The sequence below is a fragment of the Panthera pardus genome, unplaced genomic scaffold, assembly GCF_024362965.1.
Source record: "Panthera pardus isolate Hobbes unplaced genomic scaffold, ASM2436296v1 HiC_scaffold_22, whole genome shotgun sequence".
NCBI classification, from domain to species: domain Eukaryota; kingdom Metazoa; phylum Chordata; class Mammalia; order Carnivora; family Felidae; genus Panthera; species Panthera pardus.
In genome coordinates, this window is record NW_026526788.1 from 54,637,526 (window position 1) to 54,663,594 (window position 26,069).

A 26,069-nucleotide genomic window follows, 5' to 3' on the forward strand; every position below is an offset into this window, starting at 1 on the left:
TTTTTGTTGCTGCCACTTAGCCATCCTTTAGCTTTTATACCCTAATTTAGAGTATATGCAAACAAACATATACAAGACTCATTACATTTAAAACTCAAGTTATAGGGAGAGGTTGGGAGATGAGAAGGCACCACCTACACACCCACTGGATGATTAGATTGAGTTTCAGATGTAATCAGCCAGGGATGCAGAAACGTACAGAAGCAGAGCAGAACATAGGACAGGACACCTGCAACAAATTTTGATGCTGGTTTTTCCTGGGCTTTGGAACCCTAATGGGGATTAAGCTTCTTGTGACATGTCCACACAGAGTAAGGTTTTGCCAGAGTTAACAAAACGAAATGAAACAAACAAACAAAAAAATCAATCAAACAAAAATCCCCTGTACACAATAAGCAAAATTTACATAACTACTCCAGGAGAATTAATACTTATATGGTAAATGCACTTCCATTTAAGGGAATGTTTACAAACTTTGGACTCTTCTGGCTCTTGAACCCAAGTCAAGGCCATATTATCCTTCAAGAAAAGAAATAGAGCCAGTACCTAAGTGTCCCTGAACAAATTCTCTGTCTCCAGCTTTCTAGCATTCTGGAAAAAACCTGTTCCTTATAATCGGTCCCGTGAGTATGATTCAGTGACCCTACTATCTGTGTGGTTCTGAAACTGAGTTGGTGTAAGGATCATGACCAGAAATCCGTTTCCTCATAGGCTCCTAGACAAATATTATACTCAGTGGATAGACATCAATTTTCCCATTAATCTGAACAACATAAGGATGGCCACTATTATCTCTACCAGTAAGAGCCAATACATTAAGACAAAAAGAAGAAAGGAAAGAAGGAAATTAGAATTAGAAAAGACAAACTGCCTTTGTTTGCAGAAAATACATTTGTCTACATGGAAAACATAAGAGAATCTACAACAAACTATCAAAAATAATAAATTTGTTGAATATAATATCCATATTTTAAAATGAATAGCAATTTTGTTAGAGCAAAAAGAACATTGTGCCTCTACAATGAAGAAATCTAGTTGTCACCATCTCGACTCAGTGATCCAACTTAATCTTATTAATTGTGGTAGACAGAATAATGACTCCCTAAGGATGTCCACTCCCTAATCCCCAGAACCTGTGAATATGTTCTGTTACGTTGTTTAAAACAGGGAGATTATCCTGGATTACCTGGGTGGACCTAATCTAATTATATGAGCCTTTAAAAGCAGAGAAATTTTTCCAGCTGGGAGGAAAAACAGCAGCAAGAGAAATCAGAGATTTGTCAAGAGAAGGATTCAACATGTGGTTGCTGGCTCTGAGATTTAGAGACCCACCTACCTGTAAAGACTGGAGACGGGTCCCTGGAAGCTAAGAGGGGGCCCCAGCTGACAGCAGCAAGGGAATCAGACCTCAGTCCCATAGCTGCAGGGTCCTGGATTCTGCCAACAGTGTCAGTGAGCTCGGAAACAGATCCTTCTGGAGATTCCCAATAAGAACCTGGCTGGCCTACACCTTGTGAGACCTGGGGCAGAGAACTAGAACCTCGCACCTACAAAACTGTGAGAGGATAAGTTTGTGTTGTTGGAAGCCACTTAATCTGTGATAATTTGTTACAGCAGCAATAGAAAACTGATATACTAATAAAGGACAGCCAGATATTACTGGCCCTTACATGATACAATATAAAATACACAACATTACAATGAAATATCCTTGCCAAATGTGTGTAATCTGATTCCAATTAGGACTTTAGATGAATTTGTTTACAAGAAATAGGAGGACTAGAGAAACAAGCTAAGTGGCACCACTGAAACAATCAAATTTGCAATGTGGGACAACTGGCTGGCAGGTACAACTGTTTTAATCTCTTTAAAAAGGCAGAGTATTCTAGATTAAAAGAGACTAAAGGGACAACCACAGGCAACATGATCCGTAATTAGATCTAGATTTTGAGGGGGAAAAATGGCAATTGGTGAAATTTGACTATGGGATGAGTATTAAATAATACCGGGAAATTGTTAATTTTGTTGTCTGAGATTATGGCATCGTGGTTGTTAGTCCTTAGTTTTTTGAAGATTCATGCTGAAGTATTTATTTAGGAATGAGGTATCATGGTATCTATAATTTACTTTGAGATATTTTAGCCAAAATAATAAAAATAATAAAAGAGATTAAGCAGATGTGGCAAAGTACACAGTTGATCCTGTAACAACTTGGGGGTTAGGAGCGTCGAACCCTGAGCAGTTGAAAGTTTGTGTATAACTTTTGACTCCCCTCAGACTGAACTAATAGCCTGTTGTGGACTAGATGTGTTACCAATAACATAAAGCATTGATTAACGCATATTTTGTATGTTACATTATTATATGCTGTATTCTTACCATAAAGTAAGCTAGAGAGAAAAGAAAATGTTACTAAGAAAATCGTAATGAAAAAAATATATATTTTCAGTACCATACTGCAAAAAAAATCTGTGTCTAAGTGTGCCTGCACAGTCCAAACCCATGTTGTTCAAGGATCAACTGTAATTACTTAATCAAGAAAATAGGTATATGGATTTTAACATTCTTGGTAATTTTCTGTAGGTTTGAAAAATCTGAGGAGAAAATAAAGACAAAAATAAATAGCATTCTATACATCAGTAAAAACCTACTAAAAATGGAACTTAATGAAGATACCCCTTCAATGACAATAAAAACTTTAAGATACTCAAGAGTATATTTAACAAAAAAGATGTTCAAAAACTTAATGGAGACAATTATAAAACATTTTGAATGATGTAAAAAAAAAATCTGAGTAAGTGTTCACTGATAGGAAGTTGTAAGATGCCCACATTGTAGGATGCTGGTCCTCCCCAAATTAACGTGAAAATGTAGTAATACAATCCCAAACCAGTGAAATAGAGCAGAGGGCCTCCAAACAGACTTATCATGCATGTGTGGAAACTTCTATGTTTGGCAGAGGTATCGTCACAAATCAGTTGGAAAAAAATGGACTATCTGTTAAGTGGTTCTGGTCATCTCTGTAGAAAGAAGTAAAGTCAAATTCAAATCTCACAAAAGGAATACATACCATGTGTAATGAAGATTACACGTGAATTATGTTACCTATACTGGAATTAAAATAACAAACTTCATAAAAAGGAAAATGTGAAAAGCAAAACTTAACTGAAAATCTTGGGGTAAGAAAGTATTTCTTAAAACACAAAAAGTATAAATTAAAAAGGAAAAGCTTAATAAATTTGATATTAAGATTAAAACCCTACAGATTAAGAACATATATAACACATATAACAAAAATTAATATCTAGATATTATAATATTTAAGTAACTCCTATAAGTTAATACTTTAAAGAATGAAGTGATACGAAATATTTATATATTTTTAAGTAAAAGTTACCGACCAACAGAATTAAATTCAAGATTTCTTGCAGAAAATTGGAAGAACAAATAAGTTACTTTCAGATAAAAGAATGTTCATTGTAATATAGCTGAAAGTTATAAAGTATCTACTTCATTATTTTTGGGTAGTGTTTGGTGATATCCATAATATAAAACAATTTCCATGTGCATTAAGGATGTATCCCACAAATGCAGATATAACAGATGCAGATTTATTCTAAATTATATAGATGACACAGCCTGACAATCTTATACCAACTGTTGGATGTAAAATTAAAGTTACCATTAACTTTTTTTTTCAATATATGAAATTTATTGTCAAATTGGTTTCCATACAACACCCAGTGCCCATCCCAAAAAGTGCCCTCCTCAATACCTATCACCCACCCTCCCCTCCCTCCCACCCCCCATCAACCCTCAGCTTGTTCTCAGTTTTTAAGAGTCTCTTATGCTTTGGCTCTCTCTCCCACTCTGACCTCTTTTTTTTTTTTTTCCTTCCCCTCCCCCATGGGTTTCTGTTAAGTTTCTCAGGATCCACATAAGAGTGAAAACATATGGTATCTGTCTTTCTCTGTATGGCTTATTTCACTTAGCATCACACTGTCCAGTTCTATCCACATTGCTACAAAGGGCCATATTTCATTCTTTCTCATTGCCACGTAGTACTCCATTGTGTATATAAACCACAATTTCTTTATCCATTCATCAGTTGATGGACATTTAGGTTCTTTCCATAATTTGGCTATTGTTGAGAGTGCTGCTATAAACATTGGGGTACAAGTGCCCCTATGCATCAGTACTCCTGTATCCCTTGGGTAAATTCCTAGCAGTGCTATTGCTGGGTCATAGGGTAGGTCTATTTTTAATTTTCTGAGGAACCTCCACACTGTTTTCCAGAGTGGCTGCACCAGTTTGCATTCCCACCAACAGTGCAAGAGGGCTCCCATTTCTCCGCATCCTCTCCAGCATCTGTAGTCTCCTGATTTGTTCATTTTGGCCACTCTGACTGGCGTGAGGTGATACATGAGTGTGGTTTTGATTTGTGTTTCCCTGATGAGGAGTGATATTGAGCATCTTTTCATGTGCCTGTTGGCCATCTGGATGTCTTCTTTAGGGAAGTGTCTATTCATGTTTTCTACCCATTTCTTCACTGGGTTATTTGTTTTTTGGGTGTGGAGTTTGGTGAGCTCTTTATAGATTTTAGATACTAGCCCTTTGTCTGATACGTCAATGGCACATACCTTTTCCCATTCCGTTGATTGCCTTTTAGTTTTGTTGGTTGTTTCCTTTGCTGTGCAGAAGCTTTTTATCTTCATAAAGTCCCAGTAGTTCATTTTTGCTTTTAATTCCCTTGCCTTTGGGGATGTGTCAAGTAAGAAATTGCTATGACTGAGGTCAGAGAGGTCTTTTCCTGCTTTCTCCTCTAGGGTTTTGATGGTTTCCTGTCTCACATTCAGGTCCTTTATCCATTTTGAGTTTATTTTTGTGAATGGTGTGAGAAAGTGGTCTAGTTTCAATCTTCTGCATGTGGCTGTCCAGTTCTCCCAGCACCATTTGTTAAAGAGACTGTCTTTTTTCCATTGGATGTTCTTTCCTGCTTTGTCAAAGATGAGTTGGCCATACGTTTGTGGGTCTAGTTCTGGGGTTTCTATTCTATTCCATTGGTCTATGTGTCTGTTTTTGTGCCAATACCATGCTGTGTTGATGATTACAGCTTTGTAGTAGAGGCTAAAGTCTGGGATTGTGATGCCTCCTGCTTTGGTCTTCTTCTTCAAAATTACTTTGGCTATTCGGGGCCTTTTGTGGTTCCATATGAATTTTAGGATTGCTTGTCCTAGTTTTGAGAAGAATGCTGGTGCAATTTTGATTGGGATTGCATTGAATGTGTAGATAGCTTTGGGTAGTATTGACATTCTGACAATATTTATTCTTCCAATCCATGAGCACGGAATGTTTTTCCATTTCTTTATATCTTCTTCAATTTCCTTCATAAGCTTTCTATAGTTTTCAGCATACAGATCTTTTACATCTTTGGTTAGATTTATCCCTAGGTATTTTATGCTTCTTGGTGCAATTGTGAATGGGATCAGTTTCTTTATTTGTCTTTCTGTTGCTTCATTATTAGTGTATAAGAATGCAACTGATTTCTGTACATTGATTTTGTATCCTGCAACTTTGCTAAATTCATGTATCAGTTCTAGCAGACTTTTGGTGGAGTCTATCAGATTTTCCATGTATAATATCATGTCATCTGCAAAAAGTGAAAGCTTGACTTCATCTTTGCCAATTTTGATGCCTTTGATTTCCTTTTGTTGTCTGATTGCTGATGCTAGAACTTCCAACACTATGTTAAACAACAGCAGTGAGAGTGGACATCCCTGTCGTGTTCCTGATCTCAGGGGGAAAGCTCTCAGTTTTTCCCCATTGAGGGTGATGTTAGGTGTGGGCTTTTCATAAATGGCTTTTATGATGTTTAAGTATGTTCCTTCTATCCCGACTTTCTCAAGGGTTTTTATTAAGAAAGGTTGCTGAATTTTGTCAAATGCCTTTTCTTCATCGATTGACAGGATTATATGGTTCTTCTCTTTTCTTTTATTAATGTGATGTATCACATTGATTGATTTGCGAATGTTGAACCAGCCCTGCATCCCAGGAATGAATCCCACTTGATCATGGTGAATAATTCTTTTTATATGCTGTATCTATTTATATGCTATATTGATTTGCTAGTATCTTATTGAGAATTTTTGCATCCATATTCATCAGGGATATTGGTCTGTAGTTCTCTTTTTTTAATGGGTCTCTGTCTGATTTAGGAATCAAAGTAATACTGGCTTCATAGAATGAGTCTGGAAGTTTTCCTTCCCTTTCTTTTTTTTGGAATAGCTTGAGAAGGATAGGTATTATCTCTGCTTTAAACATCTGGTAGAACCTAGGAAGCCATCTGGTCCTGGACTCTTACTTGTTGGGAGATTTTTGATGACTGATTCCATTTCTTCGCTGGTTATGGGTCTGTTCAAGCTTTCTATTTCCTCCTGATTGAGTTTTGGAAGCGTGTGGGTGTTTAGGAATTTGTTCATTTCTTCCAGGTTGTCCAGTTTGTTGGCATATAATTTTTCATAGTATTCCCTGATAATTGCTTGTATCTCTGAGGGATTGGTTGTAATAATTCCATTTTCATTCATGATTTTATCTATTTGGGTCATCTTCCTTTTCTTTTTGAGAAGCCTGCCTAGAGGTTTATCAATTTTGTTTATTTTTTCAAAAAACCAACTGTTGGTTTCGTTGATCTGCTCTACAGTTTTTTAAGATTCTATATTGTTTATTTCTGCTCTGATCTTTATTATTTCTCTTCTTCTGCTGGGTTTAGGCTGTCTTCGCTGTTCTGCTTCTATTTCCTTTAGGTGTGCTGTTAGATTTTGTATTTAGGATTTTTCTTGTTTCTTGAGATAGGCCTGGATTGCAATGTATTTTCCTCTCAGGACTGTCTTCGCTGCATCCCAAAGCGTTTGGATTGTTGTATTTTCATTTTCGTTTGTTTCCATATATTTTTTAATTTCTTCTCTAATTGCCTGATTGACCCACTCATTCTTTAGTAGGGTGTTCTTTAACCTCCATGCTTTTGGAGGTTTTCCAGACTTTTCCTGTGGTTGATTTCAAGCTTCATAGCATTGTGGTCTGAAAGTATGCATGGTATGATTTCAATTCTTGTATACTTATGAAGGGCTGTTTTGTAACCCAGTATTTGATCTATCTTGGAGAATGTTCCATGTGCACTCGAGAAGAAAGTATATTCTGTTGCTTTGGGATGCAGAGTTCTAAATATATCTGTCAAGTCCATCTGATCCAATGTATCATTCAGGGCCCTTGTTTCTTTATTGACCGTGTGTCTAGATGATCTATCCATTTCTGTAAGTGGAGTGTTAAAGTCACCTGCGATTACCACATTCTTATCAATAAGGTTGCTTATGTTTGTGAGTAATTGTTTTATCTATTTGGGAGCTCCTGTATTCGGCACATAGACATTTATAATTGTTAGCTCTTCCTGATGGATAGACCCTGTAATTATTATATAATGCCCTTCTTCATCTCTTGTTACAGCCTTTAATTTAAAGTCTAGTTTGTCTGATATAAGTATGGCTACTCCAGCTTTCTTTTGACTTCCAGTGGCATGATAAATAGTTCTCCATCCCCTCACTCTCAATCTGAAGGTGTCCTCAGGTCTAAAATGAGTCTCTTGTAGACAGCAAATAGATGGGTCTTGTTTTTTTATCCATTCTGATACCCTATGTCTTTTGGTTGGCACATTTAGTCCATTTACATTCAGTGTTATTATAGAAAGATACGGGTTTAGAGTCATTGTGATGTCCATAGGTTTCATGCTTGTAGCAATGTCTCTGGTATTTTGTCTCACAGGATCCCCCTTAGGATCTCTTGTAGGGCTGGTTTAGTGGTGATGAATTCCTTCTGTTTTTGTTTGTTTGGGAAGACCTTTATCTCTCCTTCTATTCTAAATGACAGACTTGCTGGATAAAGGATTCTCGGCTGCATATTTTTTTCTGTTCATCACATTGAAGATCTCCTGCCATTCCTTTCTGGCCTGCCAAGTTTCAGTGGAGAGATCGGTCACGAGTCTTATAGGTCTCCCTTTATATGTTAGAGCACGTTTATCCCTAGCTGCTTTCAGAATTTTCTCTTTATCCTTGTATTTTGCCAGTTTCACTGTGATATGTCGTGCAGAAGATCGATTCAAGTTACATCTGAAGGGAGTTCTCTGTGCCTCTTGGATTTCAATGCCTTTTTCCTTCCCCAGATCAGGGAAGTTCTCAGCTATTATTGCTTCAAGTACACCTTCAGCACCTTTCCCTCTCTCTTCCTCCTCTGGAATACTAATTATGCGTAGATTATTTCTCTTTAGTGCATCACTTAGTTCTCTAATTTTCCCCTCATACTCCTGGATTTTTTTACCTCTCTTTTTCTCAGCTTCTTCTTTTTCCATAATTTTATCTTCTAGTTCACCTATTCTCTCCTCTGCCTGTTCAATCCGAGCCATGGTTGTCTCCATTTTATTTTGCAGATCATTAACAGCATTTTTTAGCTCCTCCTGGCTGTTCCTTAGTCCCTTGATCTCTGTAGCAATAGATTCTCTGCTGTCCTTTATACTGTTTTCAAGCCCAGCGATTAATTTTATGACTATTACTCTAAATTCACTTTCTGTTATATTGTTTAAATCGTTTTTGATCAGTTCATTAGCTGTCGTTTTTTCCGGGATGTTTTTTTGAGGGGAATTCTTCCGTTTCGTCATTTTGGATAGTCCCTGGAGTGGTGCGGGACTGCGGGGCCACTTCCCCTGTGCTGTCTTGAATAACTTGCGTTGGTGGGCACAGTCAGACCTGATGTCTGCCCCCAGCCCACCGCTGGGGCCACAGTCAGACTGGTGTGTGCCTTCTCTTCCCCTCTCCTAGGGGTGGGATTCACTGTGGGGTGGCGTGGCCCGTCTGGGCTACTTGCACACTGCCAGGCTTGTGGTGCTGGGGATCTGGCGTATTAGCTGGGGTGGATCCGCAAGGTGCACGGGAGCGGGAGGGGCAGGCTCAGCTGGCTTTTCCTTCGGAGATCCACTTCGGGAGGGGCCCCTCTTCTGTGGGCCTCTTGTCTACGCTTGCCTCTGGAGAATCCGGTCTGCTAGTCTTCTGGTGATTTTCTGGGTTATTTAGGCAGGTGTGGGTGGAATCTAAGTGATCCGCAGGACGCGTTGACCTCAGCGTCCTCCTACGCCGCCATCTTCCTATCATTAACTTTTTAAAGCTAGAAGTTAAGGGGCACCTGGCTGGCTTAGTCAGTGGAACATGCAACTCTTGATCTTGGGGTTGTGAGTTCAAGCCCCACATTGGGTGTAGGGTTTACTTTAAATTTTTTTTTTAAAATAAGGTTATAAATTAAAAATTAAAGTTATTGATACTATACTATTTCCTATATGTTTTATTTTCAGTGATTGCCAGGTAAATATATGCATAAAGAACATTTCTCAATAATCTTCACATTTTTTCATAATTTCTCAATCGTAATTTTTTCCTCAACATTACTCTATTTTAAAAGATGAATGGACTTTATCCTAGAAGCAAACAAAAGAATCAAAAGCTCTTCTTAGCTAATGCTCAGTGATTTCCAGCGTCTCCTATCCATGAACCAAAGTGAACATTTAATATTTTATTGCAGTGTATCATAGCTGAGCTCCGTGACATTGAAGAGGTGAAACTAACTTAATTCTCTGTTTAGGAATATGAAACTCAGATAGAGAAGGATATCCCCATTTCAGATGTCAATTCTATTACTGCACAACGGATTAATTCTGCCAATTTTCTGAAAAAGGTAACAATGGCAAAATAGTATCATTAATATGTTTGCATTCACTTTTGTGAAATCCTCCTAATCTCCTTTTCCATTCATTGCTTGCAAAAATTAGGAGTGAAAAATAGTGGCACCATTACCATTGTAAATACTTAATCTTCAAATAGAAACTGTTATTCCTTTAAATTAAATTTATTTTTTTGTAGATGAAAAAGTTGATAATGAAAAGAATTGTCAAAGTTAGCAAAGTTAACTTATCGGATATTGTGGCTGATTATGAAGAAATTGTATCTGCAAGGTACATAGTAAAAATTATTATTTAAATATGAAATATAAAGCTCTAAGATAATGCCTTCAAATTTCTCTATGTTCTCTGTTCTAATATTAAGTTACATGCAAAGGATGCATTTACAAAGCTTAAAGTGAAATATAGTGAATTAAAATATATTATTAATTTTTTTAATGTTTATTTATTTTTGAGAGAGAGAGAGACAGAGTGTGAGCCGGGGGAGGAGCAGAGAGAGGGGGACACAGAATCCAAAACAGGCTCCAGGCTCTGAGCTATCAGCACAGAGCCTGATGTGGAGCTCTAACCCACGAATCATGAGATCATGACCTAAGCCAAAGTTGGATGCTTAACCAGCTGAGCCACCCAGGCGCCCCATTTTGTTATTTTTTTTATTAGGTTTTTTTTTTTTGGTTATTTAAAATTGCACTTTGGACATATCTATATGATATGTATTTTCAATTGCATAGCATTTTAATTTTTTTAATGTTTATTTTTTGAGAGAAAGCACAAGCCGGGGAGGGGCAGAGAGACACACACACACACAGAATCTGAAGGGGGCTCTAGGCTCTGAGGTGTCAGCACAGAGCCTGTTGTGGGGCTTGAACCCAACAGCCATGAGACCATGACCTGAGCCGTAATTGGACGCTTTAGCTGACTGAGCCACCCAGGTGCCCCGGTAGTATTTGTTTTTAACCCTCTCCTTATTGATCGTTTTTAGGTGAGAAAAGAAATACCTTTGTCCCAAATCAGTTTTGTCCTAAGATTTTCCTGTCCTGGAACCGCTACTGGAAAAGTCACTGCTGGCAGCACCACACATTAAGCCTACAATCTCCCCCTTTCAAAACTGAATCCTCAACCATACATGGGTGCTGTGATCCACAGACAGCAGTTTGGGGACCCTTTGGCTGAACTCAATTCTTATATCATTCTGTCTCTGAAACTTAGTGGTGGGACCGGGACTATGCATGCCATGTTTCTGGGAACCCTCCCTGGGGCCACATGCAGATTCCTAATGCTACTAATAAGGTTTTAAATTGGTTTGGATGCAGAAATCTATTGTATTTTATTTTCATTTTTGGGGGGAGGGGGGGAATGCGTGTGGCCATAAAGCTATAATTCCATGGATTTGTGTTGGCAGCCTGTGTAACTAACTCCTGTCTCAAAGCCATGCGGAAAAGTTTAGTGTCTAACCACTTTCAAGAAGGCAATTCCTGAAAAATGAATAATATTCTGAAAGAACATCATGTTTCGTGGAATTACCTCTCCTTGTCTTTTCTTGGACCATGTACCCAAAGGGCATGGAGCAATCACATTTTCTCATAACATGACAGTGAGCATAGCATCTCTTCTATGCTCCAAAAAAGCTTCTTTCCTTCGGTTTAAGACAACTCTGTATCCGCTCCACAATGGAGATCATATAGGTTCAGAATAATGGCCTTATTTACAATAGTTAACTTTAAAAATTGATGTCTTTTAAAACAAAGTAATCTTGTGTATATGCGGATGATCACTTTTTTACTCTTTAGCCAGTTGACATACGCAGTTTGTAAGCTTGTTGAACAACAAAGAAAGTTAAAGCCTCAGAGGAAAGAAAGGAGAAAGGTGGCCGCACAGACTATCTGTGATGGAGATATTAAGATTCTTGTTAGAATACTGCGGGCTTACAATATTCCTACCAGAAACACAACAGTTAATAGGTAAGACAGTGTGCACCAGTTTTTACAGTTGCAAAAGCTCTGTCTTAAATATAATTTCCAAACTGTCCTACGTGTAAAACTCTGCACTTTTTTAATGCTCCATATACAGAAATGGAATGAAAGCTGAAGTCTTCATTTGGATAGTCATACTGTCATTGCCATGTCTTAAGAGTTTTCAGAAGTTTGAGATGCACAAAGTAACTTCAGCATGTGTATTTTGGGGTGACATATCAAATAAATACCTTTGTCCCTATTTCCTGTTGTGGAAACTTGTGATGCTGCTCTTGCCAAGTGCACTGTTCTCTGCCACTGGCCCCTCTTAGTATTGAAAGTGGGCTCTGTCTGGGACTTGTCATTTTGGTTGACCTCTGCAAAAATCAGATCTTACCCAACTCTTCTGCAGGCACTCTCTGTGTTTTATTTATGTTTCTTGAGCCAAGGATATGTGGGGCCAGAATAGACATTGCCATTTAGTGGCCAAATTAAGGCATCATGAATATTAAATGCTCATGTATATTTAGTGTATCCTGAATATTGAGTGTCTTATATATTTAGTCTCATGTACGAATCGTATATTACGGATATTTAGAACCCAGGTATCTCAGGAATATTAAGTATCCCTTCCTATGTTTAACACCTATGTGCTCTTTTTGTCTTATGTTAACCACATCCCATGATTTCTACATGTGAAAAAATGTTTTGCTTACTAGGTACTAATCTATAGATTATCTATAAAACCTAATTTATAAAACCTCTCAAAAGTTTTTCCTATGTTTTATAAACTACATCCTTATTTATCTAATAGAACTGATGTTCTCAAAACAAATGCACATTTCAAAGGCTACCTTTTATGAAATAAGGACATCATAAAATCACCACCATTTTCTGTAATCATCAATTTGTAAAAGACAGAATATTATAATACCTAAAACAGGAAGGATATAATCTCCATGTATTGCTTACCTTATTTTTCTCCTTTGCAAAGTCCAGTGAAAACTTATCACAAACTGGATCCAATACATAGTTCCGCACTTAGGAGCCAGTCTTCCAGAATAGTGATTATCAAATGTTTAGCTCTAACCACCTATGATAAGAAGATACAAAGCAAATTTTCAGATCCAGGGTAACTGAATTCTTTATCTCCATGAACATAGCCAAAACGCTACTGATTCCCACCAACACTAATGTTAAAATTACTTAAAGTGTTTACCTCTAACTCGTTTTTCCTGAAGAGCCTTGGATCTGCCCACTTATTTGATATCATCCGTATCTCACCTCAGACATAAGGAAACAGTCAAATCAGTATCTTCAGATGAGATCTTAAATGAGGTAAGTATTTAATAACGCTTCTATAAAGTCCAATTTTGATTATGTTTGCCCTGAATTGTGACTGGCTGCTATCTGGCCTCTCCATCTCTAGCGTCTTGAGCTTCCAGTTGACTTTCTATATAACGCAATGAAGGTGCTCTTTATAAAATGTAATCCTAACCAATTCATTCCATGCTCCCCTGCTCTCAGGGCCTACAGAATAAGGTACAAGCTCCTTTAGAATACCTACAAAAATCTGTGATGATCTGGCCCTTACCTAAAATCAGCCACATCACTCTCCACCCCATGACAGTATCATATCATATCATATCATATCATATCATATCATATATCATATCTCTACTTCTAAAAGGTCCCTTGCCCTTTCCTTTACCTGGAATGGCCTCCACACAGCTCCATGTTATTGGCCACATGAAACTTCCTACTTAACATTTCAGAGCTCAAACATGTTTTCTCTGTGAAGCTCTCCTTTTCCTTACCCCAGAAAATTAATCATTGGCCTTCCTAACTATTCTACCTTGAATATATTTCTTTTATTTCTCACATTTCATTGCAATTTTATTTGTTTACCTGTTTAACTTCCCCTGACAGGCTATACAATCCTTGAAGGTAAGTTCCATTTATCTTTTGATCCTAGAAAAGTACCTGATATTGAATAGGACCAATAAATATTTATTAAATGAATGAACCACTACTGGCTGTTTGAAAACCTGGAAAAAGTAAGCCATCCAGTTGTCAGTCAGTAACCAAGTGTCCTAGCCTTCTCCCTTTTACCAGCTTTATAAAATATTTCAAAAATCTAGTCAGTGTTTATTATGTGTTTCAGGGTACTATATACCCTTTTGTGGAAGTTTCCTTTCAACACACTGTATACCGAACCAGTACTGCAAGTGGATCTCATCCATGCTGGAACGAAGAAATTAAAGTAGATTTTATGTAGGTTGGAATCTATTTCTTTCAGCTTCTAAAAACGAGCAATAACAAAATTGTTTTCTTACGCCTTTTATCAAAAATAATGATTGAGATATGATTTCTTTTTTAAGCTTTTAAATTATGAAATATTTCTTAGATAGGCATGAATATATATGCAAATGTAAGTTCTGAGGAAAAATGATAGTAGGAATACCCATGTATTGGCCATCCAGCTTAAATAGAATATGACCATTACCTTTGAAGGCCAGGACCTCATCGTATTCCCTCTCCTTCCCCCTGGAGGTAACAACCACTAATCTGTGTTAACATTCCCTCTCTTTATGATTTTATATCATTAATATTTATCCCTAACTATGTATTATTTACTTGTGGATATTTATATAAATTGAATCGTCTTTTGCAATCTTGTTTATTCGGTCTCAGTTATTTTGAGAGATTCATCTGTGTTCATACTCATAGCTTTCCTCTCCCCTCCTTCCTCCCTTCTATTTTCTTTCTTTCTTTGCTACCTCTTCTCCCCTCTTCCTCTTTTCTTTCCTTCCTTCTTTTATTTTCATTTCTAGATAGTATCCTACTGGACTAAAATGCCATAATTTTTTCTACTTTTTCCTGGTGATACACATTTTTCTTGTTTTAGGCTTTTTCTATCGCAAGTAATGTTGCTCTGAACATTCTTGTACTTGTCTTCTGGAGCACACGTGCAAGAGTTTCTTTTTAAGACAGTAGTGCTCAAACGTTTTTGTGCCTTAGAATCACCTGTATGGCTTCTTAAACCATTGCTAGGCCCCACCTTCATAGTTTCTAATTCAGTAGGTCTGGGTAGGTCTTGATGATTCCATTTCCAACAAGTTCCCAGGTGTTACTGATGCTACTTAGTGAGGAGATACTTTGAGAACCTCTGCTCTAGGATATATGTCCAGGAGTAGAATTGCTAGGTTATAGTTGAATTCAGCTTCAGCTTTACTAGATAATACCAAACTGTTTTCTAGTGACTGTACCAATATACACTCCCAATAGCGATATACAAAAGTTCTATTGTGTGTCGTATCTTCAATAATATTTTGTACTTTTAAAATTATGTTTTCCAATATGATAGATCTAAAATGATATTATCATCATGGTTTAAATTACATTCCCTGTTCTCTAATGAGATTGAGTTTTTTCCCCATTTAAAAAAAATCAATAGACTACTTTTTAGAGCAGTTTTAGGCTCACAGTAAACTTGAGTAGAAAGTGCAGAGAGTTCTCATATACACCCTTCCCACAATACACACACATACAGCTTCCCTCAGCATCAGTGTGGTATGTTTGTTACACTCCATGAACCAATGTTGACACATCATTATCAACCATTACTTGAGAGTTCACTCTCATGTTGTGCATTTTATGGGTTTTGGCAAATGTATAAGGACATGAACCCACCACTATAATATCATACAGCATTGTGTTACTGCCCTAAAAATATTCTCTGTTTCATCTATTCATCCCTTCATCCTTCCCCTGGGACCTCTAGCAACCACTGACATTTTTACTGCCTCCATAGCTTTTTCCCTTTTCCAGAATGTCATTGCATTAACCTATGGGTAGGCCTTATCCAATCAGTTGAAGGCTTAACAGGAAAAAGACTTACCTCCCCCTAGGGAGACTCAAACTGCAACTCTTCCCTGGGCCTCCAGCCTGCTGGTCTACCCTGCAGATTTTGGACTTGCATACCCCACAATCACGTGAGTCAGCACTACAGAAGGTAATTTGCTTTACTCAAGGTCTACCAATTTTTTTTTTTAATGTAGAAATAACACTTCACATGAATCCTACCCCGTTAACCTTTAAAGTGTGCAGTATATTACTGTTGACTGTAGGTACAATGTTGCACAGCAGATCTTTAGAACTTACTCGTCTTGCTTAACTGAAACTTGATGCCTATTGATTAGTAACTCCCCATTTGCCTCTCCCAGGCCCTGGCAACTAACATTCCACTCTTTGATTTTTTGAAGTTGACTGTTTTAGATGTCTCATATAAGTGGAATTATTCAGTACTTGTCTTTTGGTGACTGGTTTATTGGTTTATTTTAGTTAGCATAAGGTCCTCAAGGTTCATCCATGTTGTCGCATATTGCAGAATTTCCTTATTTTTTAAGGGTGAATAGTATTTATTTCATTGTGTGTGTAGCACATTAGCTTTATCCATCCATCTGTCAACAGACATTTAGGATATTTTCGTATCTTGACTATTGTCTGCGCTACAATAAACATAAGAGTGCTAACATCTCTTTGAGATCCTGATTCAGTTCTTTTGGATAGATGCCCAGAAATGGGATTGCTAGATCAGATGGCAAATCTGTTTTTAATTTTTTTGAAGAACCTCCATACTGTTTTCCGTAGCAGCTGCATTGTTTTGCGTTCCTACTGGCAGCGTGCAAGGATTCCAGCTTTCCACATCTTTACTAACACTTGTCATCTTTCCTTTTTTGTTAAAAACAAAGCCAAAAAATTTGTCCAGGTGTGAGGTGGTATCTCATTGCTGTTTTGATTTGCATTTCCCTGATTATTAGTGAGCATTTTATTATTGGTTAACAATTATTGAGCTTTTTTTTTAAAGATTTTATTTTATTTTATTTTTTAAGTAACCTCTACACCCAGCTTGGGGCTTGAATTTATAACCCCGAGGCAAAGAGTGCATGCTCTAGTGACCGAGCCAGCCAGGCGCCCTGAGCACTTTTTCATATATTTGTTGGTCATTGTAGATCTTCTTTGGAAAATGTCTACTCAAGTTTCAGCATATTTTAAAATTGGATTATTAATTTATTATTGAGTTGTATGAGTCCCTCATATGTTTTGGAGATTAACCCTTTATAATACATAAGGTTTATAAATATTTTCTCTCATGCCATACATTGCCTTTTCACTTCGATGATTGTTTCCTTTGCTGTGATGAAGATTTACATTTTGATATATTTCCCCTTGATTATTTTTGTTTTTATTGCCCGTGCTTTGGCATCATATCTATGAAATGAAATCATTGCCACAACGTATGCCATGAAGCTTTTCTCTTGTGTTTTCTTCTAGGAGCTTTACAGTTTTAAGTCTTTAATTTTAAGTCTTTAATCCATTTTGAATTGATTTTTGTGTGTGGTGTAAAACAAGGGTCCAATTTGACTATTTTTGCATGTTGATAGTTTTATTGATACCATTTGTTGAAGAGACTATTCTTTCCACGTTGTGTATTCTTGACATCCTTGTCAAAGATCGGTTGACCCAATATAGATGCGGGGATTTATATCTGGGCTCTCCATTCTGTACCATTGGTCTGTATGTCTGTCTCAATGCCAGTACCATAATATTTTGATTACTGTAGTTTGTAATGTATTTTGAAATCAGGATGTTGGATGCCTTCAGGTTTGTTCGTCTTTCTCAAGATTTATGTTTGATGCTAAATCTATGTAAATAGGTTTTGTTATTGGAAATAAGGTACATTGATCAAGACAAATTTGAAACATAGAATTTAAAATTGTTCTCTAAACTCAATAAGCAATTTTCAGTTGTCACTTCCTATGTATCTTTAGCTCTCACTGGGGTGAAAGTAATATAGAGAACTGGCAACTACATCCATTATCAAACTCCTTTCTCTTGTCCTGGTGCCCTTTCCCCCTTCTCCTGCCAATCTTGTTCATCTCCCTCAAGTTCTACAGATCATGTGGTTCCTGACTATTGGCATGGTTCTTTGATGGTGTCACTGTATTAAATAAAAGGATTTAGGAGAACACAAAATTGTAAGATAAACTTACAAGTGAACTGAAGAGAAGAAGGCTGTAGAGTATTTGCAGTTACAGCAGCGAGATAAGCCAGGAACACATTTAGAGAACAACCAAGTAGATCAGAGGGTTCAGCTAAGGCACAACCATTCAGTTACCCACTTTTCGTTCCATGACATACCAGAGCTCTGTTCCCTTCTCCACAGGACATTTTAGTGAATAAAGACCACATGCAAATGGGATAGATAGTAATAATAAATAAATAGTAGATAGTTATTAGCCTTGTGAGCTCTACTGTGGAGGAGAAATTGTGAAATTTGAGTAAGTTTTGAGTAGAATACAAAATGCAGGACAATGCCGGACTTGAGTGATTGAAGGAACATGCTAAGTTGACACACTCAAAAATGTTTGAGGATGACAGTTATCATTTCTCCAACTAGTGTAGTTCTGTAAGTATTCATGGCCTCCTCTGTCCTGTCATAAGCCTTTGCAACATGAAAAGGAACTCTGGAGGAGTAGGGTAGGGAAGTCAGCTTATCACTTAAAAATATAAGGAAACTTCAAACTGTTCTGTAATTTCAACTTACATTTTTCAATTGTCACTGACTGTAGGTCTCAGAAAGGTACAGAAACTGTCAGAGATCCTTTGAAATAGTTGCTTCCTTAGCAACAAGCTTCAATAATATTATCAGTGGCAGTTGGTATAGTGAAATGAGTTCAGGTAGGAGCTCTGTCATTTGCTAGTGGTATTTTCTCAAGCAAGTTATTTAACTTCTCTGAGCTGTTAGAAGTTTGATCATGGTCAAGATTGCATGCACAAGCTGGAGCTAAGAGTGAAGAAAGTTCATTGCTTGTGGTATACCACACTCTCCTTTCACTACCTCCAGAAATGTATCTAGTCAAGTAAACCATCAACAGACAGCTTGCAAATGCATTCCTCTGTCCCAGTTTCTAGTTGGAGAAAATAAATGCAGGAAAGAAAAAAAGCTTTATGGTTAAGCAGTCGTATTTTTTAGCTGACAGCAAAAGAGCAGTTTAACTGTATGTGGGAACTAGCAGAAGACAGCAGAATTTAAGATATTTGGACAATCTTAATGCACCATACTTTGGATAATTTGTTTGCAATGGATTGCTGTAGTAAAAGTTTTCCTGCTTGACATTGAAACACTTTTAATGCAAATTACCTCAAGAGAGGTACCGGATAAATTACAAAGCACATACTGGCTTAAAGGAAGATAACAGTCATCTGCAAAACACATAGCTTTTTCTTAGCCTACACTTTGTAAAAGAAAAGAACACAGGTAATTACATGGTTCTTTATGAATAATGCTCTTATAAAACAAGTTAAGCAATTTATATATGTTTTTTTTTTTATTTACAGCTCACCAGGACATGATTATAGCTTCTCAAGCTTATCTAAAATAAAAGATAATATATATATCAACATTTTTGATGAAATGATTATTGAAAAACAGGTAATTTAGAATAATTATAACAATCAATGGTGAACTAATTTTAAGGTCAGACTGAATAAACCCTAGTAACATCTTTGTAAATTTGCTTTTAGATGCAATGTCTTTTTCCAACATTTTCTAAAAAGAACTTGGGGCAACTTGAAATAAAATCAGACATGTGACAAGTCAGTTAAAAAATATCAGAGATCATAAACCACATAGAGGAGGTGGAGGGGGTAAATATACCAAGATTTCGGGAGAAGTAGGTTTCTGCAATTTAACATTACATTTAAATGTGAGCTTTCTGGGAGCCAAGAAAATTGAAACGAAATGAAAATGCATTCTGTATTTCTCACTGCCTGATCAAAGAAAACATACCACTTCGGCAAAAGACACCAAATTATTCACAGGACTAAAACCCAGTTCTAGTCAATCAGATTTTTTAAATTACTGAATGTCTTCATCGTAGATATGCAAAAGCTCCTAACAATGCTTAGTGTAATCTCTCAAATAAATATTAGCTTCCTTCCTACTAAACTTGGCACCAGAAGTATAAAGATGCATATCCATTATACCTCCTCTCTTGGGACTCTGATTAAACGCTTTATTATAAATGCTCATCAAATTCTATGGCCGTGCTGTTGAAGGAGCAATTAATTCTATCTAGGGACTGGGGCTCAGAGGGAGAGAAGTTGAACTAGACCTTCAAGTATGGTTTAGGAATGAGTCTTCTATAAGAACTAAGAAACATAATGTCATTGTGTTCCAATTCAGTTTTCCAGGAGATGGGACACACATTCTTATTAAAATAGTTTCTATCAATTCTTCATAAATGCTTCATAAAAGGTAAAATATTGAACAGTAATTTGGTGATGGCTGTTCTCCAAGGAGTTAAACTGAGTGGTTTTCTGATTAAACTGATAATGAAAGAAAAAATAGGAGAGCTTGGGTGGCTCAGTCAGTTTAGTGTCTGACTCTTGATTTCAGCTCAGGTCTTGATCTCATGGTTGGGAGATCAAGCCCCGAGTAGGGTTCCATGTTGGGTGTGAAGCCTGCTTAAGATTCTCTCTTTCCCTCGCCTTCTGCCCCTCCCCCACACATGTGCACACATGCTCATTCTCTCTCTCTCCCTCAAAAAAATAAAAATAAAAATAAAAAAATAAACTGATAATGGGTGGAACTTGGGAAACCCAAAAAATGCCTAACAGACTTTCTCTCTCAGAAGTGAATTATCTGGTTTGACCGGAATTGAATAATATTTGATTCATAGTTAAATTCTTGTAAGTGCTTTGTGTTGTTATTGAATGAAATCCATATGCTTTAAGTATCAGGACATATGTGACAACATGAGCCTGCTATTTAGGAAAGGAAAGGGCCTGGCCTATGTTCTTGCCTTCCTCTCATGCACTGGGTTACAAGGTAACTACAGGCCAAAACATTCCTTTTTCTCATAAAAGACCCCACCTAGGCTGAGCCCCAGGATGACTACCCCGCTGAAAGAAGGTGTTGGTGTATCATCAATCACTGTTCTTTAGAAAACAGTTTCTTCCCATGCTTCAGTTTTCCTCTTGTCCTTGTGTATTTTTTCTTCCTGCTATCAACTATTTCTTACTTCCTGTGGGTTCCCCCTTCATTAGTTAACTTGTTAGCAGGAAGCTGAGGACTTGGAAGTCTCATAGAAATGTGGCCTATTTTTAGCACTGGGGATGAAAGAACTGGGCTCTTTCTGAGACGAATTTGGAACCAATCTCTCTCTCATAGGAATGGAAATATTTTAAGACCATGAATTTATCTCTAGAATATCTTAGACCACGTCTTTCATATTAGGTTATTTTTATTTTTTGTTATTTTCTATGTAGTATTATTTTCTCTTGAACTACTAGTTATTTAATAGTATGTTTTTATATATTTTCAAATGACTAGTGTAACTTTTGATTTCAAATTCTAATTTTATTGTAGTCAAAGTGCTTTTGTAATTTTTAATAATCAGAACTATGATTTTTGAAAAACATAACTCTTTAGAACTTTTTATTTTTGAGGTTTAATTTTAATTACATGCTTTTCCTAGAGTTTACAAACCACTTCAGGTAAGTTTGAATTATTCAGAGGCAAGAGACTCAACCTAGGATTTCTTAATTAAATTTGTATTGACAAGCTTATTCTGGCAAACATTTTGCTTTCTATCCAACGGGAAATAAATAGTGGAGACAAAAGGCTAAGAAAGTAAAAAATGTCAGCGCTTCAGATCATGAAACCAAATATTGCTAGTATCGTCCTAGAAGCCTCTTTTGTGCTCTATCCAAATTCCTTCCTCCCCATGAGTAACTATCTTAGCTTCTAACAGTATAGATTAGGTATCGCTTATTTTCGAATCTTGTATGATTGAAATCATCCATTATGCATCCATCTGTGAGTAATTTATTTCTCTCTACACTGTGTTTGTGGAAGTCATCTGTAATGATGCTCATTGATTCTCATTGCTGTATGGTATATTGTTGTAGGAATGTACCTTAACTATTTTATGCATTCTACTATTGATAGATAATTTGTTTCTTTCTAGTTGTTGGCTCTTATATTTAACACTGATATAAATATAATTGTACATGTCTTGGGGACATCTGCATTTCTGTTGGATATATAGTTAAGAGTAAAGTTGCTATCTCTCGGACTGTGCATATGCCCAGCTCTAGTTGTTTAAGGCCAAGCCATTTTCAGAATGGTTGTGTCAATTCACACTTCCCACCACCAGTTTATGAGAGTTCTGGTTGATCGTATCCTTGTCATTACCTAGCATTGTCTGATTTTTTCATTTCAGACACACTGATGAAAGCAGCCATATCACCTTACAGTTTTAAGTCTCATTTTCATGATAACTCATGAAATTGAGCACTTTTTTCTATGTTTATTTGCCATTTTGATATCCTCTTTTGTGAAAGGTGTGTTCAAGTATTTTGCCCATTTTTTTTTCATTGATTTTTAACAGTTCTGTGTACAATCTGGATATGAGTGCTTTGCCAGATATACATTTTACAAGTATTTTTCCCACACTGGCTTTTTTACTTTTTTACTTTTTTAATGTGTCTTTTGATGAACAGAAAATCTTGATTTAATGTACTGCAATGCAGTGGTACTTTTTTGGTCCTCTTTAAGAAATATTGCCCACTTTAGATCATGAAGATATTATCATGTTTTTGCTTCTAAAAGTTTAATCGTTTTACCTTTCACATTTAGATTTAAAATCCAACCAGAATTGATTTTTATGTGTCTGTGAGGTAGAGGTTCAGGATTATTTTTTTCCCCATGAGTATATTCAGTTGACCCAGCACCATTTATGGAAAAGATCATCCCTTCCCCCACTGCATTACAAAGTCACCCTTTGTTATGAATCTGGTGACTGTATAAATGTGGGTTTATTTCTGGACTCTGTTCTGTTCTATTAGTCTAATATGTATCCTTGCATTGATACCACACTGTCTTAATTACTAAAGCTTTGTCATAAATTTCGATATCCAGAAATCTAAGTTTTTCAGCTTTGTTTTTCTTCCTCAAGGTTGCTTTGGCTATTCTTAGCCCTTTGTATTTCCATATAAATATTAGAATCAGTTTATTGCTTTCCAAAAACAAGACAAAACCTGTTAGTATTTTTATTAGGATGGATTGAATACATAGATCAATTTAATTAGAATTGACACCTTTATAATACTGATCTTTCCAATCCCACATATATGGTATATGTCCCCTCTCCCCCTTTAATTTTCTTTGTATTAGTCAGTATTCTCCAGAGAAACAGAATCAATAGGATAGATAGATAGAGATATACATGATATATAGATATAGATATATCATATATATGAGATAGATATAGATATAGGAGATTTATTTTTGGCTCATGGGATTATGGAAGCTGAGATATGCCACAGTATGCCATCTGCAAGCTGGAGAGCCAGAAAAGCAAGTGCTATAATTCAGTTTGAGTGCAAAGGCCTGAGGACTGAGAGACTGCTGGTGTAAGTTCCAGAGTCTGAAACCCTTGAGAACCCGGAACTCCAATGTCTGAGAGCAGGAGAAGATGGATGTCCCAATTCAAAAAGAAAGAGAGAATTTGCCCTTCCTCCACCTTTTTGTTCTATTCAGGTCCTCAGAGGTTTGGATGATTTCTGCCCACATTGGTGAGGGCTGATTTTTACTGAGTCTGTTGATTCAAGTGCAAATCTCTTCAGTAACACCCTCACAGACACACCCAGAGAAAGTGTTTTACATATGTGGGCATCCCTTAGTTCAGTCAAGGTCGCATGTAAAATTAACTATCACAATTTCCTTTTCCCAATTTGCACCATGATGGGGCTTAAGCATGCCTAGAATCAATCATAATATTCTAAACAGACCAAAATGATTAATTTCTCTTTGCACACAGATGGATGGTCTCTTTTTTACTTTAACAGGATGGCCTGTTTAACTTCTTTAATGATAAGTTCCTAGAAGTGTAAGGTGGGCTCTATCCAAGGCCAAAGTGAGGATAGAAAAAAAGGGAAATCAAACCAATCTTACCAGTCTTGCAAATCTAAAATTCCCATGATAAAGCTGATCAGGACCTTGGGAAAAATAAACAATCTCTCAATTAGCGTAAGAAATATAACATTCCAAGCAGTCAGAGTTGGTCTATCAGTGCAATCACTTCTCAATATAGAAACCTTTCTTAGAAACTGAATGGGGCTAATAAACAAAAGAAAGAAAAAAGGAAAGGGAGGAAGGAAGGAAAGAAGGAAGAGAGAGAGGGAGGGAGGGAGGAAGAAAAAAAACTGAACTGGGCTCAGAAGACTACTAAGTAAATCAGAGAAAACTGAATTGCATGGTCTTAAGGGCTTAAGTTGAGGTAGCCTTGGGGGGTCACCTTTTCCTAATTGGCACCATGCACTTAAATTAACTTAGTCATGTCAGCAAAACCTGCTTGTTTTTGATCATGTTCTATCAACCATCAAACTTCTACTCTAAGTCTGCTTTTCTCCCTGATCTACAATCTATGCTATTCTCCTCTGAATGTGTCCTCATTATTTCAACATATTTTCACTACAATTTAACATCTTAAAATGTTGTTAGTGGTTGTGATGTCTTGGGGGTTGAGTTAAAGTAATTTTTATTCTTTTCTCTATATTCTTTAGTGTATTTTCAAAGTTTGCTGCACTGAGCATATCTACTACAATAATGTAAATAGCTGTACATAGGCCATAAACTCCACAGTGGGTCATTATTTTGCTTTAAATAGCCAAGTGTCTTTTAAAGAAATTAAAAAGAAAGAAAAATATTCTTTCTGTTTACTCTGGTTTCTTTTTAAGAAGAAAAAATGATTTTTTATACTTATGTGAAAGTTTGTGAAATTATTCACCATGTGATTAAAGTAAGTAACAAAAATTATCTCTATTAACAGGATCCCTATTGCAAGAGCTGCAGTAGTTATTCGCATATAAGAAAGAATTGGCTCGGGTCCATTGTCTTCCCTTTCTCTGCTCTTCTGCAACAATCTGAGGTAATAGAAAATGAGTATTTGCTAACTATTCTAAGTTTTTACCTTGGCTAGTAGAAACTTACTGTTATCTTTGAATTAGATTCTGTGATTACCAGGTTGGTAGGTCAAAGCAACCCTGTTTTTGAGTGCCCCTAGGGTGTTGGAGTATTTAAATATTCTAGCTGTCTCTAGAAAAGGAGACACCCACAAATTTATTTCTTATATGTTTAGAGTGTTTGATGATAAAGAATAATACATCTAGGGGTGCCTGGGTGGCTCAGTCAGTTAAGCGTCTGACTCTTGATTTCCACTCAGGTCATGATTCATGGATCATGGGATCAAGTCCCACGTCGGGCTCTGGGCTGACAGCATGGAGCCTGCTTGGGATTCCCTCCCTCTCTCTCTGCCCCTCCCCTGCTCATATGCACACACGTGCTTTCTCTCTCAAAATAAATAAATAAACAAACAAAAAAATAACACAGCTAGCCTTAGGTCTTGAAACAACATTAACACTTGCATATAATAGTTTTTTAGGATCAGATTCACAAATGTTCTTTGATTAATGATAAATGATTCATGGTGTTGCTTTGTGACTATGGGTTCTAGGAGTTTCAGCTCCTCAGCATTGCTTATTGATAATGGTGAGACTGATGATTAGCACCTGTCTCTGTGATATCCCCGCAGGGCTCTCCTGTTGAGTTGTGTAGCACAAATATGCCTACGTGACCAGAAAAATAGAAAAAACCCAGCCTAGACTCTTTGGGGCTTTGTTAGTTAGTTATAGAGCTATGCCATCCATAGAAGTTTCAGAAATGAATTTTGTACCTCAAGGAGCTCGCCGTCTATAGAAGAAAACTAATGCTATAGTGCTTTGATAGGGGCACAAGACAGATACTATGAGAACATACAGTAGGGAGTACCTTACTCTTACTGGTTTGGAGAAGTGGGGGTATTCACAGGGGCCAGGGGTGAACAAGAAGGGTATGAGAAGGAGAAGGAAAGGTCAGAAAAGTATTTACCAAAGAGATAACTTTTGAATCAAGTCCTTAAAGATGGTTGTCAAACAAAAGAGGGTATTTGACTCAGAAGGAACTATGTGTGTATTATTAGAATTGCATTCAGCCATTTGCCACAGAAAACCTAACAATGAGTGATATAAGGGGTCTATTTATCTCACCTAAAAAGAAATCTAGATGACAGTGCAGCAGCTCAAGAATATCACGTTACATATCATGTGGCTGTCGTCCTCATAATTGCAAATTATTCAGTGCTCCTCCAGCCTCGTATTCATGTTGCAGATGAGAGCTGGGTGAAGCAAGAAGGAGCAGTGCGCTTTCTCAGAAAACCCTGGCAGCCTTCTTA

The 26,069-nt window shown here is 36.9% G+C and overlaps 1 protein-coding gene across 6 annotated transcripts in view; it reads left to right on the forward strand.

Moving 5' to 3' along the window:
- CC2D2B (coiled-coil and C2 domain containing 2B) overlaps positions 1–26,069 on the forward strand; it is a 93,703-nt gene that overhangs the window by 46,178 nt on the left and 21,456 nt on the right. For 5 of the 6 annotated variants that reach the window (XM_019445211.2, XM_019445213.2, XM_019445215.2 and 2 more), the window contains 7 exons: positions 9,679–9,771; positions 9,957–10,048; positions 11,566–11,736; positions 12,969–13,065; positions 13,892–14,001; positions 19,132–19,225; positions 24,630–24,728. In XM_019445211.2, coding sequence (XP_019300756.2) covers positions 9,679–9,771; positions 9,957–10,048; positions 11,566–11,736; positions 12,969–13,065; positions 13,892–14,001; positions 19,132–19,225; positions 24,630–24,728 — 756 coding nt within the window. The remainder of the gene's footprint in view (positions 1–9,678; positions 9,772–9,956; positions 10,049–11,565; positions 11,737–12,968; positions 13,066–13,891; positions 14,002–19,131; positions 19,226–24,629; positions 24,729–26,069) is intronic. The other variant, XM_019445214.2, reaches the window with a different exon arrangement.